This window comes from Pelodiscus sinensis, chromosome 10 (assembly GCF_052426305.1).
Source record: "Pelodiscus sinensis isolate ZL-2025 chromosome 10, ASM5242630v1, whole genome shotgun sequence".
In the NCBI taxonomy this organism is placed as follows: domain Eukaryota; kingdom Metazoa; phylum Chordata; order Testudines; family Trionychidae; genus Pelodiscus; species Pelodiscus sinensis.
Window position 1 is genome coordinate 35,962,350 of NC_143061.1, and position 13,730 is coordinate 35,976,079.

Below are 13,730 nucleotides of genomic sequence, written 5' to 3' on the forward strand. Positions count from 1 at the left end.
ATTTGGGTCTTCCTTGGAACTAAGAACACCTCCAACATTGAAGGAGTTTGTCATGCTGTTGGGAGTGGCTCACAACCAAGAGAGCCAACCTAAGGGCAGGCTGTCAAAAAGCAGGACAGATGTCTCAAACTGGTTGTATGCACTATAAATAGATTTCACCAAACTAAGTACAATTGTGAATTCCCAAAATACTACAGTAGTATTATAATGGAGTCACAAATAGGTATGTTAAATTTAGATTATTTGGGTAATCGAATAGTCAATGCAGTTTGCATCGATTATTCAATTAGTTGATAAGGGTGCCTCTGACTTTGAAGTGTAGCAACAACACTAGGGCTGTTGCTACGCTTCAAAGGTGAAAGCACTGCAGGGAGCACGGGGCCAGAGGGGGACCCAAGCAGTCCCCCACTGGCCCTGTGCTCCCCATGGCATTCCAAAGAGGCAACGCCGGATAGGCTGACACCGGGCTCTATGTGGCACTGCCACTATGAAATGCCATGGGGAGCCTGGTGTCAGCGGTGGGGGTCAACTAGTTGGTCACATCCCTAGTCACAGATAGTCCCTTTGGACACTCCAGTCTATTTTGCACTCAGGCAAGCTGGCCTATATGAGAAATGGTTACTTGCACCAAAGATCACCTAATATTCAAGAAACCAGTCACTTACTCTTCACCAATTTGTACCTTAAATATCACACCATAGGCTTGTAGCTTGTATCCGGTCCTGTAATTAACTACGTGTGTATTAAGTAGGAAACAGAAGTAAGAGTTATTTACAGCTTAAAGCAAGTAAGCATATCTATACAAAGGAATTTCAGTCTGTGATTCAAACTGACAGTTGTAGTAATCTGTCAGTTCAAAATGCCTTTCAAGGCTAACCAAGGCCAAGTACCTTGGGGAATCTCTCTGCCAGAGATGGAGTTAAAAGGATTCCCCAAATCTAGATCTGGATTTTAGTTCTCGGCATGAATCTGTTCTGTAACAAGTGGATTCTGAACACCCTGAAGTTTGGGAAGGAACAGATTCAGATCCAGATCTCCAGGTTTGGGAATTCCAAAAGTTGTGTTCCCAGTTTGACCCATTGTAGAGATTTCAAGTTCTGCCCAGTTTCTACTTAAAAAAAATTCAGTAAGTTTTAAAACTTAAATCAAAAATTGTTGCTGGTATGCTGGTTGATTAAATTCCATGACTGAAACTGTTTATCATCCTGTGCCATAAGCTTTGTTGGTTTCCCGAGAGATTTTCCAAAACATTTTGCAATGTATGGTTATCATGAAGAAACGATGACTAAAATTGAATTTAGAGAAACAGATGTGCAGACTGTGGTGGAATCAGGAAAACAAAATACTGGTTTTATTTACCCATATGTAAAGTGCTAATAAAATCCTTAGATGGAATTAGAATTACTATGTATTCATAATTTTATACATTGTTGCAAGACTGCAAAAAAGTTATACTGAGATACATTTGCTCAGACACATTGGCACAAGTGTAAGTACAGTACTAATTTTGACAAGATACTAACATGCTGTGGCATTTAGCTTTTTAGTTAGATGGTCTAGTACCAGATGTTCTGATTTTAGTAATTTTTTTCAAAAGAGAACATGATATATTTATGGTAGGGAAGTAATTTTGGAAATAAAAATAATAATTGTAATAATTATGCAATAATTGTAGTAGAATTTTGCTGTTTTCTTGATTTTCTTCTATATTTAACAGGATGCAAGAGAGCAGAAGCCTAGAATTCCTTTTTTAATCTCCTCTAACACCCTTCCCCACCCTTCCATGTAATACTTTCTTATTTCCTGATTTAATTAAACTAGTTTTTTTTAAACATGCATGATGGACTTTTATAGTAAAGAAGATACCTGTAATTTTTTCTGACACTAAATTTACATTAAAATTTAAAAATTAAATCTTTTCATTCACGATTATTGGCAGTCTTTCTTTCTCTTTGTTGGAGCAGAGCCCTTACTTCTCATGCTGCTACACTATTTGTGCTAGAAATTTCTGTTTATCTTTGTTTCATAAAGATACCGATGGTTTCCTTGGTATGGCCTTTGGAATGTGGCAGATTATACCAATGGCAGATATTTTTAGAAAACATCCCCAAGAGAGGATACTGTCAAGTCTTTCTATGAGGATTACTATGATGAGTTATACAAACTATATACTTGCCTGGAAAAGTTAATGAACTGCAGTGGGCTGGGTCATCCCTGTCCTGTAAGATCGGCAGTAGACCTTGGGTTTATAGGGTAAGGTTAAAAGGGGAGATTCCTGCTTAGTTGGCTGCTAGGTGGGAGAAGATGTCCTCCTGCTCTCCCTGAGAGGAAACTAGCTCTGATCAGAAGTAACTAGAGAATTTCCTGACATCTCCTGAGGTAGAGGTAGGACTGATGGGGGGCTGCTGTTTCGATTGGCTACCATGCTATGCTTATTGTTGCTGAGTAAGACTGATGTGGGTGGTGACCCACTTAAAAGGGTGAGGCAGCTGTACACCGTCCTTTTGTCGTTTCCACTCAGCTGGAGATCCAGTGCGGCTTGTCGCGAGCCCAGGACCCACCCCGTCATACTTGCAAATAACCTAATTTGAACACTGCTGATGCTTCTGTTTCATTCACTACTCCTTTGTAAGCCTGTCATCAATGAACCTGTGTTAATTGACCTGGGAATAATGGACCTGGGAATAATCCCTGTTTTTGAATCCTCTGAAATGATATAATTTACACAAAGGATTAATTTTGACCCATAAATATATTTTTGGATACTAAATATTGGACAAATAAATCATGTTTATGGCATTTCTAAACTGCAGAAATAAATCTTTTGTATGAAATAATTGACCCATATGTTTTTTTTTCCTCAGTTTGTTTCAGATCCTTGTGCCAGCAACCCTTGTCGTCATGGTAACTGCAGCAATAACGGTGATGGCTACCTCTGTGTTTGTAATGAAGGCTATGAAGGTACAAATTGTGAACGCTCATTTCACAGCCATCCAGTCTCTGAATGGGCTGAGTCACTGCCACCAAGACAGATCAGGCCAGTATCAACAACCTTGGAACCTGACATTGTTTTACCTCGTTCAAGAGCAACTGTGACATTACCTACTTGGCAGCCAAAAGCAGGACAAAAAGTTGTTGATTTAAAATGGGATGAAATAGAGGTGAGACCACTTTGTTTAAAGTCATACTTGAAAGGCTTCTCAGTGTCACTTTATTATTTTTGTTGTTGTATTTAGTTACCATTTGTCTATGGGCCATAGGTATATGTGTAGGAAGACTGAAGATATAATCCCTGACCGGAGTTGCTAATCCATAAAATCAGCAAGTAAAACACTTGGAAATGTTTTTAGGCTTAATCTTAGCTCTTTTGAAAATAGATGCATGCTTTCTTAGGTAAAATATATTGGGAATATTTCATATATATGGTACAATATCATTTAGTTCTGTCATTTTATTAATACACCAGAAATTCCAAACTTCAAATCAGTTTAAGAAAAGCAAAAGGGTGAGGCATTTACTTTTTAGCATGATTTTCTTCGATGTTGACAGTAGTAGTAATCTTTTTCATTTATATAGCAAAGGATCCCACATTGCTTTGATATATAGTCCCATATCACTACTGCAGTGAAGCCATCTCTGAGGTAGAAGATTGCGGACTTGGTGACAAAAATAGCACACAGCATGCGTGCACAATGGGTAGGGATCTGGGATATGGGAGAGAAAACTTCAGCAAATATATTTGAAGGGTTTTTTTAATAATCTTTTGAAAAGTCCAAAGGTTTATCATGGCTATTCAACATCTCTGTTTTTAATAAGCTCTCATTTGAAAAACAAAATATATGGCAAGAAATGCAGTTAATTATTCTAGAAAAATAAACCCTGTGCACACCCTACTCAGATTTGAACATGTCGTTCCAGGAAGTTTTATTTTGTAAGAAAGTAGGCACTGGTTACAATGTACACTATTAAAAAGTCACATTCGTTGAATCTACCGAGGTCACATTTACATACTGCTTTTCAGTCATAGCTCAATTATGTACAATACTATTAACGAAGTCTGCAAAAAACCGTGTGTTTCTAGTCTCTCCAGCTCTGCTGTCTCATCAAGTTTCATCTTCACTTTTTGTAGCTCTGCTTTGAGCACAGCAGGCTTGTCTGTGATTGCAAGTGTTTTAGAGTTGTTGTTTTCCTATTTGTAGATATTCTTTCTGATATTATTACATGGGAGAGAAATGTATATTTTATGGATTCCTATCTGGACCAGAAGTTCCAAAAATGCTGTTTGTTGTTTTGCAATGATAAATACCATCTGCCTCTTTCCCAGATCTGTTTTCACACTGTAGGGAAACTGACGAGAAGAGTCTCAGATCAGTCAATGAATTCTGCAGAGTATCCAGTAGCCTTTTATTATATATTTCATATTTTGAGGCTTCGGGGGTAGCCGAGTTAGTCTGTTACAGGAAAAAAAACAGCAAGCAAATGATCTGGTAGCACTTTATAGACTAACAAAACATGTAGATGGTATCATGAGCTTTCATGGGCACAGCCCACAGTGCTATAAAGCGCTACCAGACCATTTGCTTGCAGTTTTTTTTAACATTTTGAGAATACTAATAAATACAGATGCTCAATACTTACAGCTAGGCAATGTATGTAATAGTTACTTTGACAATACACTGTACCATATACCACATGCTATAGTTTTCCTTCAGATGCCTTTAGAGATGCCTTTAGAGATGAAAATGTTGTGTGTGGACATATCAAAAATGTATATATGCATTTTTCTTCTTAGTTACATTTAATGCCTGTCATAGGTATAGTAGTGACCGCCAATCTCTTATTGGTCAGCATGCTGTACATTGCAGTTTGGATATTTTCAAATTAAGTCAAAATCAACTAATTATATTGCTCATGATTTATCTTATTTTAAGCGTTTACATTTTCCAGAGCTAAGTGTTAACTCCCTGGTGTGTTTTGAAGTATGTTTGGAAACCAGTTTTGATCACTGTTCAATAAAGATGAATTTAAACTGTAACAGGTGCAAAGAAGAACTACTAGGATGATCAGGAAAATGGAGGTCCTATCTTACGAGAGGAGACTAGAAGAAGTTGGCTTAATTAATCTTTCAAAATAAGTCTGAAAGAGGATATGATTTGTTTGTATAAACACGAGAGGGTAAATACCAGGGAGAGTGAAGAGCAATCTAAGTGAAAGAACAATGCTAGTACAAGAATAAATGGATATAAGCTGTCAATGAATACATTCAGTATGGAAATTAGAAGAAGGTTTCTAATTGAAGAAGAGAGTTTCTGGAACAACCTCCCAATACAAGTTGAGGGGCAAACAACTTAATTGGTTTGAGGAGAGAGCTGGACAAATTTATGCCAAGGTTGAATGATGTATTGAATGATTGGGTTATTTTTGATGGTGTGGAGCAAGGAGTAAGTCTCACAAGCACTTCAGTTCACTTGTGGTTTATATCTTATGTTCTAAAGCTCAGACATCACGGTTTCAGCCAGCCATCATCAAGGGTCAGGAAAGGATTCCTCCCCATAAATGTATTCTTGTAGATTATTTTATGTCCCCCTTCTGAAGGGTAAAGTAAGGATGGATATGGTTGGAGATGGGACACAGTGCAGGATGGACCTGTGAGGTAACACTGGACATTTTCAGGCACTTGACCGGCTGGTTCTCATTTGCTCAGGGTCTAACTGATTACTATATGTGGGGCCACATCTTTTTCCAGGTCAGAGTGACAGTGACTGTGAGTGTTTTTCTCCTTCCTCTGTAGCATACAGATGCAATTCTCTTGCCAGGATTAGATAAGTATATCTCATTTAAGTCTTTCCCTGGGATTGCATAGCCCTTGAGTGCCAGTGCACTTTGGTTCCTCCTATTTGCTGCCTGTGACACATAATAGTGGGTCTCATTTACTTTGGCCTCATTTCCTTTGTTGGGCTTAGTGTACGAGTGCTGGATGGTGTTGGTGACCTATAATATTCAGGAGATCAGACTAGATGATCTTAGTGGTCTGTAATGCTTTAAACTCCTGTGACTCTAACCTTAGAATCTGCTTCTCCTTGCTATATTACTGCCACTGTTTCCACAGGTCTCCATTAATAGATTGGGAAAGACAGCTCAAAATGTAATATTTATGTCTCTTTTCTAATACCAATAATGACATGGAAACAAATAAGCAAGAAACATGTTTGAAAGAACAAGAGAAGAGAGGACTGGAATTTGTGAAGGATTTTTGTTAATAAGTTCGGAGTCAGTCCTTTTTCCTTAGGAGAATGTGAATTTGTTTCCATCTGTCTTGTGGTGAATTGTTTGCTATTTGTATTTTGCATACTCTGTTTGGTGGCTGTTGACTGTTATTGAGCTGGAGTCCTCTATGAGTGCACACTGGAGATTTTCTGTCTTTGAGCACAGCTGATGGACAGGTAACTGCCTACCCTTAATGAGGGGGCAGGGCTAACCCAGGAAAAAGGTCTATAAGCCACTGAACAGGACAACAAGTAGGGGAATTTGTGTGGGATTTTGTGGGAGGGAGTTTGGAGAACTTTTGTCCTTTCACTTTTAAGATTAGGGACTGGGAAGAAAAGAAAATGATGGCTACTGAGGCAGCACTAGAGGTGACCTGAGGAAGAGAGGAGACAAAGATGATGACTAAATGCAGAAGCTGCAAGCTGTATATTATTTTAACAGAAACTATTTACGTATGAAATATCACGCGAGAGAGCTCATGGAAGAGAAGATCTAAGGACTAGAGATAATGGTGGAGTTGATATGGGGATTTAAAGACATGATGGAGGAAAGGAGAGAAGAGACTACACATACAGTTCAAGATTGGCTGACCTTGTCCCAAAAGTGGACCTAGAGGACAAACCACTAGACAAGGAGGATGGTCCATGTAGAGAAGGCAGAGCAAGAGACTGGCTAGTTGAGGACAAATAGAGTGGAGGGCTGCACTAGAGAATGAGAAGCAAGCAGAAGGTGAGGTGGCAAGGAAGGAAAGCAAGGAAACTAGTCCCAGCAGAAGAGAGGAAGTGCTGATGGAGAAAGCCAGGGATGGTGCCTTAGTGAAGATAAGGATTATACAAAGGGGACAGCAAGGGAACACAGAAGTCCAGAATGATCTTCAGACAGAAGGAAGAACATCTGGGAGAGAACCTGATATCCACACCGAAACTTGTATGAGGCAGGCCTGTGTGACTACAATTTCCTTACTAACATAGATTGGAAGGCCTGTCACCAGAGCAGATCCAGAGGATGGAAAGATGTGCTGTCTGCCAGAAGCAAGGTCATGAGATGTGGTCGTGAGGCTGAAAGGAATTCTGATAGGTGTGGGGTTTAGTCCACAGGTGTGCTTTATGTTGGGACAAATGACACTGCCACATTGCTGCAGGAAAGGATCAAGGATGACTGACCAAGGCTGGGGAAACTCCCAAAGAAGCAGAGGTTCAGAAGATTTTCTCGGTGGAATTTTTCCAGCCCTTAGGGAAGGAAGGTGAGGCAAGATAATAAAAGCAAACTCATAGCACCAGTCCTTGTTGAAGTTTTTTGGACTTTCACAGAATGAGAGAACCTTTCTCAAATAGACTAATTGTACTAATCTGGGATCAAGACTGGCATGGTTGATAAGATTTTATAAACTAGGAAATGAGGTGGGGAAAGTTTGGAAGAGACTCCTGTAACATCCATGCTTGGCATAGGCTGTACAGCTAGAGGGCTGTCTGGGTCCTGTCCCTACCAATTTTACACAACCACATGGAGAATAAGGTTGCTTCCAGTATTCCCTCTAAGCTGCTTGGCAGCACAGCTTCACAGGTGATTAATTAGTCCCACCCAGTCAGTCAGCTTCCTGCATGGAGCCCTGAGCCTCAGACTGGGTGGGGCTAATTAATCACCTGTGAAGCTGTGCTCCCAAGCAGCTTAGAGGGAACACTGGTTGCCACCTGGCTGTTTTTCAACTGGCCTGCCCAGTTTTCCTACTCTCTTGCCAGCTGATGGGCAAGAAATTAAATTTGCTGGGCTTTTCTATTTCTGTGCACACATACAACAATCTTGTAGCTAGTAACTGCACAACTGAGTTTGGGCATTTGTTATAATTCTTGTACTAAGTCCCATATGATAAAGTGGGTAAGGGACTGGTTGAAAGGGAGATGACAAAAGATTGCACTGAAAGGAGAACTATCTGGATGCAGAGAGGTTACTAGTAGAGCTCTTCAAGTGTAAGTCTTGGGATCAGTCTTATGTAATATTTTAATTAAATGACCATGGCACAAAAATAGGAGTATACTAATAAAATTTGCTGATGACACAAAGTCTGGAGATATTGTCAATACAGAAGAGAATTGAAATACTATACAGGAAGAATTGAATGACCTCGGGGAATAGAATTATGGAAATGGAGCGAAATTTAATAGTATAAAGTGCAAAGTCATGCACATAGGAGCTAATAACACAATTTTCTGAAGCTACGGACCTATCCATTAGAAATAATGGAGGTGGAGGAAAAAGACATGGATGTGTTAGGTCCTCAGTCATCCTGTGATCAGCTATGTGGTGCAGCCATAAAAAAATAGAATTAAATCCTATGATATATCAGGTGAGGTATTTCCAGTAAAGAGAGAGAATTAATGCCATGGTAAGACCTTATTTGGAATCCTTTGTATACTTCTGGACATATTTAAAAAGGATTAATTCAAACTAGAACAGGTAGAAAAGGGCTCCCAGTGTGATTAGAAGCTTTACAAGAGGATATTGAAAGAACCTAGCTTGCCTTGCACAATAATGATTGAAAGGGAATTTGGTTGTTGGCTACAAATACACTGGTTGGGTAAACACTGGAGGAGGAAGAACTGTTTCAACACGTAAAGTACAGTCTGGCACAAGAACAAATGCATATAAACTAGCTAGGAATAAATTTAAGCTCAAAATTAAAAGAAGTTTTCTAGCCACCAGAAGTGAAATTCTGGAACAGCCTTCCCAATAGGAATAGTGCAGACAAGAAAGTTTATTGCTTTTAAAAGGGAACTTGATACATTTATGAATGGGATTGCATGACAGGGTTGCCACTAGTAGCAGCAGAGTAGGCTGCTCAGATCTCTCTGAGTCCTATGTTCCAAAATAAGTGCTAACACTGAATTATACTCAGGATTGCCAAAGTAAAATGATAGAAAATTATAAACAATTATCATATCCCCGATACCACAAGCTATAGTATCTGTCAAGAAAAGTCAGAATGTAGACAACATAATAACTTTAATTAAAGATCTCTGCTCTAACAGTTTATGAGAGAATCAAAGCAACATCACTGGGGAATCTCTTCTCCATTACAACAGGCCCTAATTCATGGCTGTTGATGCAGAAGGGCAGATGAAGGAGGCAATTGCCCTGAGCTGTAAGCCCTGTAAATTGCCACCAGAGCCCAAGTGGCATGGTCTGGGCGGTACTGAGGACTGGCTGGGGGTGGCACTGTACTGACAGCCCCTTCCATCTGAGACCCTGCCCCCAGAACTGCTCCTTCCAGGGGGCCCAGAGCAGAGTTCCAACCATTAACCAAGGCCTGGTGAAGTCTATTGCCTGACCTGTCCAAATGTCTGTGCATCAGAAAACATCTGTGCACTTGACTGAGGTCTTTTTAGTAATCTCGGCTGAGGCATGACGAATGTTGCTTATTAATATTTGGGGGGGGGGAGGGAATCTGTTCAGAAAGGGTTTGGGGGGGGGGACTAGCATTGCATGGGTTTATACTAGCAGTATGTTTGTAATAACGGATATGTCTGTACTGCAATTGGAGGGAGCATCCCAGTCTGGGTAGACAGACTCATGGTAACAGGGTTGAAGCTAATTGCTAAAAAAAAAAAAAATAGTAGTGTGGACACTGGAGCTTGGGTTCTTGGGCCTAATAAGGCACCAAGACTTGAGAGTCTGCACTCCAGCCTAGCGTTAAATGGATATGAGCTCATACTGTAAACAGTGGAAATTGCTTGTCACAGTTTGAGACTTAAAAATACAACCAAACCATAAATAAATAAAAAAAAAGGAAAACCTTCCTTGAGTTTTCAGTTTTAACATTTGGAATATTTCAGAAGGCATATTGTACTTTAAGAATTATAATTTTAATTAGCTGTGCAAGAATCTAGAACAGTGTTTCTTAAACTTTTTAAGACTGAGGAATACCAAACAATAATTTATTTTGAGGAACACCAAGAATTTTTTGTTGAGCCAAAAAAAAAAGCTTGCCCCTTGAACACCAGATGACACTTTTACTAGCAACAACAATATTCACTGTCCTATGAAGCCTTCTAGACGTCTGCCTTTTCGATAGGGAAATGTAATTTACTCTGTTTACTCATATTGGTGGAAATTATAAATTCAATACCTTATCAAGCATGGGTTAATGTCAAACAGCTGACTGATAGCAGCCATAGCAGCCACTCCAGCATTAGTGGCACTGAGGGCCTTACCCTGCCCTCCAAGTCCCTTACTGCTTAATGTTTTATCCTTCAGTAGTCCTAGCTCCTGGCTCTGTTATTTTTGACACAGAATATGGAAGGGAAGGGCCTTGTCTGTGCAAGAGGGTGAAAGGTGCTGGCCCCCCTCAGCTGTAAGGGTAACAAGCGAGGGCTAAAGACAGCAGTGCAAAGACCCGGTTGGCGTGGCAGCTTTAGGGCAGTTCTCTCCTCTGGCAAGCAGGATCCCCAGACCAGCAGCGGAGAGAGCCAATCAGAGCTAGCCCTGCTGCTGGCCCTGCAATACTCCCTTCTGGCAAGGGGCACAACCGAGGCATGGAGCTTTCCCAGGTGGTTGCAAGCCGGGCACAGAAGCATGTGAGGAACGTGGGTAGCGCCGCCTCATTTCTTGCTGTGTCATCACTTGCTTGCCTCTTCCGCCCTTCGTGTGGAAGCACAGGGAGGAGGAACACGGGTAGCTCTGCCTCATTTCCAGCTGTGTCACTGGTCTCTCACCTCTTCGCACCACCCGCTGCGTCTCAGCAGCTCTTGCGTACATTTTTTTTCTTCAAACGGCTGCGGCACACTGTGAGTTCTCCATGGAACACCAGTGTTCCAGTTTAAGAAACAAGGATCTAGAATTATACTATGTGGTATTCTGTATCATCGTAAGTATCTATTCAGACTAAACCAATACCATAATAGAACAATAAACCAAATAAAAATAGCCTTTGTTTATCAAGCATTTTCCTATCCCTATATAAATAATGCCCCAGTTCATCAAAGGATTATGTATGTAGCTGTTCCATTCTAAGTAGGTCCCCTGAACTCAGTGGGTCTAGAATTGCAGCTAGGGGTGCAGTTCCCAGCTTGGAAAACCCATATCCTTTCTAGCGTTCACATTAAAAACAGTAGTATAGCTGTATAAAATAATGCAGAGTGGAGACGTGGGCTAGCTACCCCAGTTACAAATGTGCCTGGACCAAATTAGTGTGTACTCGGTGTGGATATTGTGTGTGCTAATCACTACTGTGTGGTGCTACCATGAATACAGGAATCACAACCCTGTCTCCAAGTGCAGACATAGCTAGTGCATAAAGTTAAACATGTACATAGCGTATTAGTTCCTAAACAGGGAACCAATGGTCATAGTTTCATAAAGAACCATGGTTACAATGCTACCAATGCCCTCCAGAATTTGGAAATAAAGACTTAGGGTTGTTTTCACCCTCCAGGTAAAATGCAAAAGAAGTTGACTTCATTTTAGTATCAAACACTAGTAAAGCTCAGTGGTGCAGCAATATTTTGAAGTTCAATAAGTGATAAAAATTTCATAACCTTTTGTGACTGTTTCTTAATGAAACAACAGATTGTAAAGAAGAGAGAATTTAGGTGAGTTTACTTAGTAATAATGGACAAAATGTTAAGCCTGTGGTTGACTTTTAAAGTATTTTAAGTGCAGAGATTTTTTTTGAGATGGACACTCAAGATGTAGAAACCAGTATTAGCCTTGATATTAGCTGAATCGCTTTTAAAAATCAACGGCATTCATCATCACTTTCCTTTGTTAGCCAAAACAAGAGGGTTTATATAGCCATATTAGCAATTCTCTCTAATAACCTTTCAAAGCATTTTTCTTTGCTTTGAGCATTATGATCCACTGGTTACAGGTGAAGTAAAAAGCTGGCTATAGGGACAATCTGGCATTCCTTTCTCTAGTAAAACTCCCATTTCATTGATGACCTTTTTTTTAATTGGGGGATTTTGATGAGGAGTGACTGAAGAACCAACCTGGATGACAGGAACATTTCCCCGCTTCATCAAAATATATTTCAGTGCAACAAATCTCTTTTTGAGGCCAAACATTGAATTGAAGGGCTCAGCCTGGCTACGAATCTAGATCAGACAGTGAGGGAAAGAATCCTTATCCCTAATGATAGAAATGTAGCCGTGTTAGTCTGGAGTAGTTGAAGCAAAATGCAGGACAATGTAGCACTTTAAAGACTAACAAGATGGTTTATTAGATGATGAGCTTTTGTGGGCCAGACCCACTTCCTCAGATCAAATCTGATTTGATCTGAGGAAGTGGGTCTGGCCCATGAAAGCTCATCATCTAATAAACCATCTTGTTAGTCTTTAAAGTGCTACATTGTCCTGCATTTTGCTTCACTTATCCCTAATGTCTGCTTTAAACCTGATAGCTAACCTGCTGCTGGCTACTGCAAGTGTGTGTGTGTGCGTGCATGCGCGTTCGTTCGTTCCAATAACTGGATTTGAGCCATGTAGGTCTAGGCTATGTGGATACCTTGTGCATTTCCAGAAGTGATTTCTATAACAGTGATTCTCAACCAGGGTCCAAGGTCCCCGGGGGAGGAGAAGAGGTGATCAGCAGGTTTCACGGAGTCCCTCCACCTAAAGGCATGGATGCTCCATGGTTGACCTGGGCCAGGCACCAATGCTCTGAGTCAGTCCAGGAGGTGCTACTGAAAAGCAGAAAACCTTCTGCCCAGGCTACCGTATATTGCAGCGTACAAGACGACCTCTGATGTTAAAAAACATCCCCCAAAAATCGGGGGTCGTCTTGTACGCCGGGTATACATCCCAGGCGTGCCTGGGATGCCCCGCCGCCGGCTTCCCCCGAGACTTTGCAAAGCCGCGGAGGGGCTCCGGCGGCGGGGCATCCCAGGCGTGCCTGGGCTGCCCCCCCACCCGAACCCCTCCGCAGCTTTGAAAGCCTCAGGGGAAGCCGGCGGCGGGGCATCCCAGGCGCGCCTGGGCTGCCCCCCTGCCGGAGCCCCTCCACAGCTTTGAAAGCCTCAGGGGAAGCCGGCGGGGGGGGGGGGCAGCCCAGGCGCGCCTTGGCTGCCCCCCCCCGCCGGCTTCCCCCGAGGCTTCGCAAAGCTGCAGCGGCTTTGCTCCCGGTGCCTCTGGTCTGCTGGGGACCGTCTCCAGCAGACCAGGGACACCGGGAGAAAAGGAGGCGGAGGGGCGCTGGGGTATAAGATGAAATCCTATCTTTTAATTAAAAAATTAGGGAGTCGTCTTATACGCCCAGTCGCCCTATACGCTGGAAAATACGGTATTTATCAGGCCAAGTGGAAATGCTTTTCCACTTGGTCCTTGCAGAAGTGAATCCCTGCACTGCAGCTTCTGATCTCCCTTATCTTCGACTATCTGCTCAACCTAAAACAACAGGAATTGGCCACATCATCAGTCAGGGTTTACCCGACTGCCATTTCTGCCTTTCACCCTAGGAAAGGTCTGTTTGCA

At 41.5% G+C, this 13,730-nt stretch overlaps 1 protein-coding gene across 2 annotated transcripts in view; it reads left to right on the forward strand.

Moving 5' to 3' along the window:
* DNER (delta/notch like EGF repeat containing) overlaps positions 1-13,730 on the forward strand; it is a 293,984-nt gene that overhangs the window by 125,259 nt on the left and 154,995 nt on the right. For both annotated transcript variants that reach the window (XM_075937624.2, XM_075937623.2), the window contains exon 2: positions 2,865-3,161. In XM_075937624.2, coding sequence (XP_075793739.2) covers positions 2,865-3,161 — 297 coding nt within the window. The remainder of the gene's footprint in view (positions 1-2,864; positions 3,162-13,730) is intronic.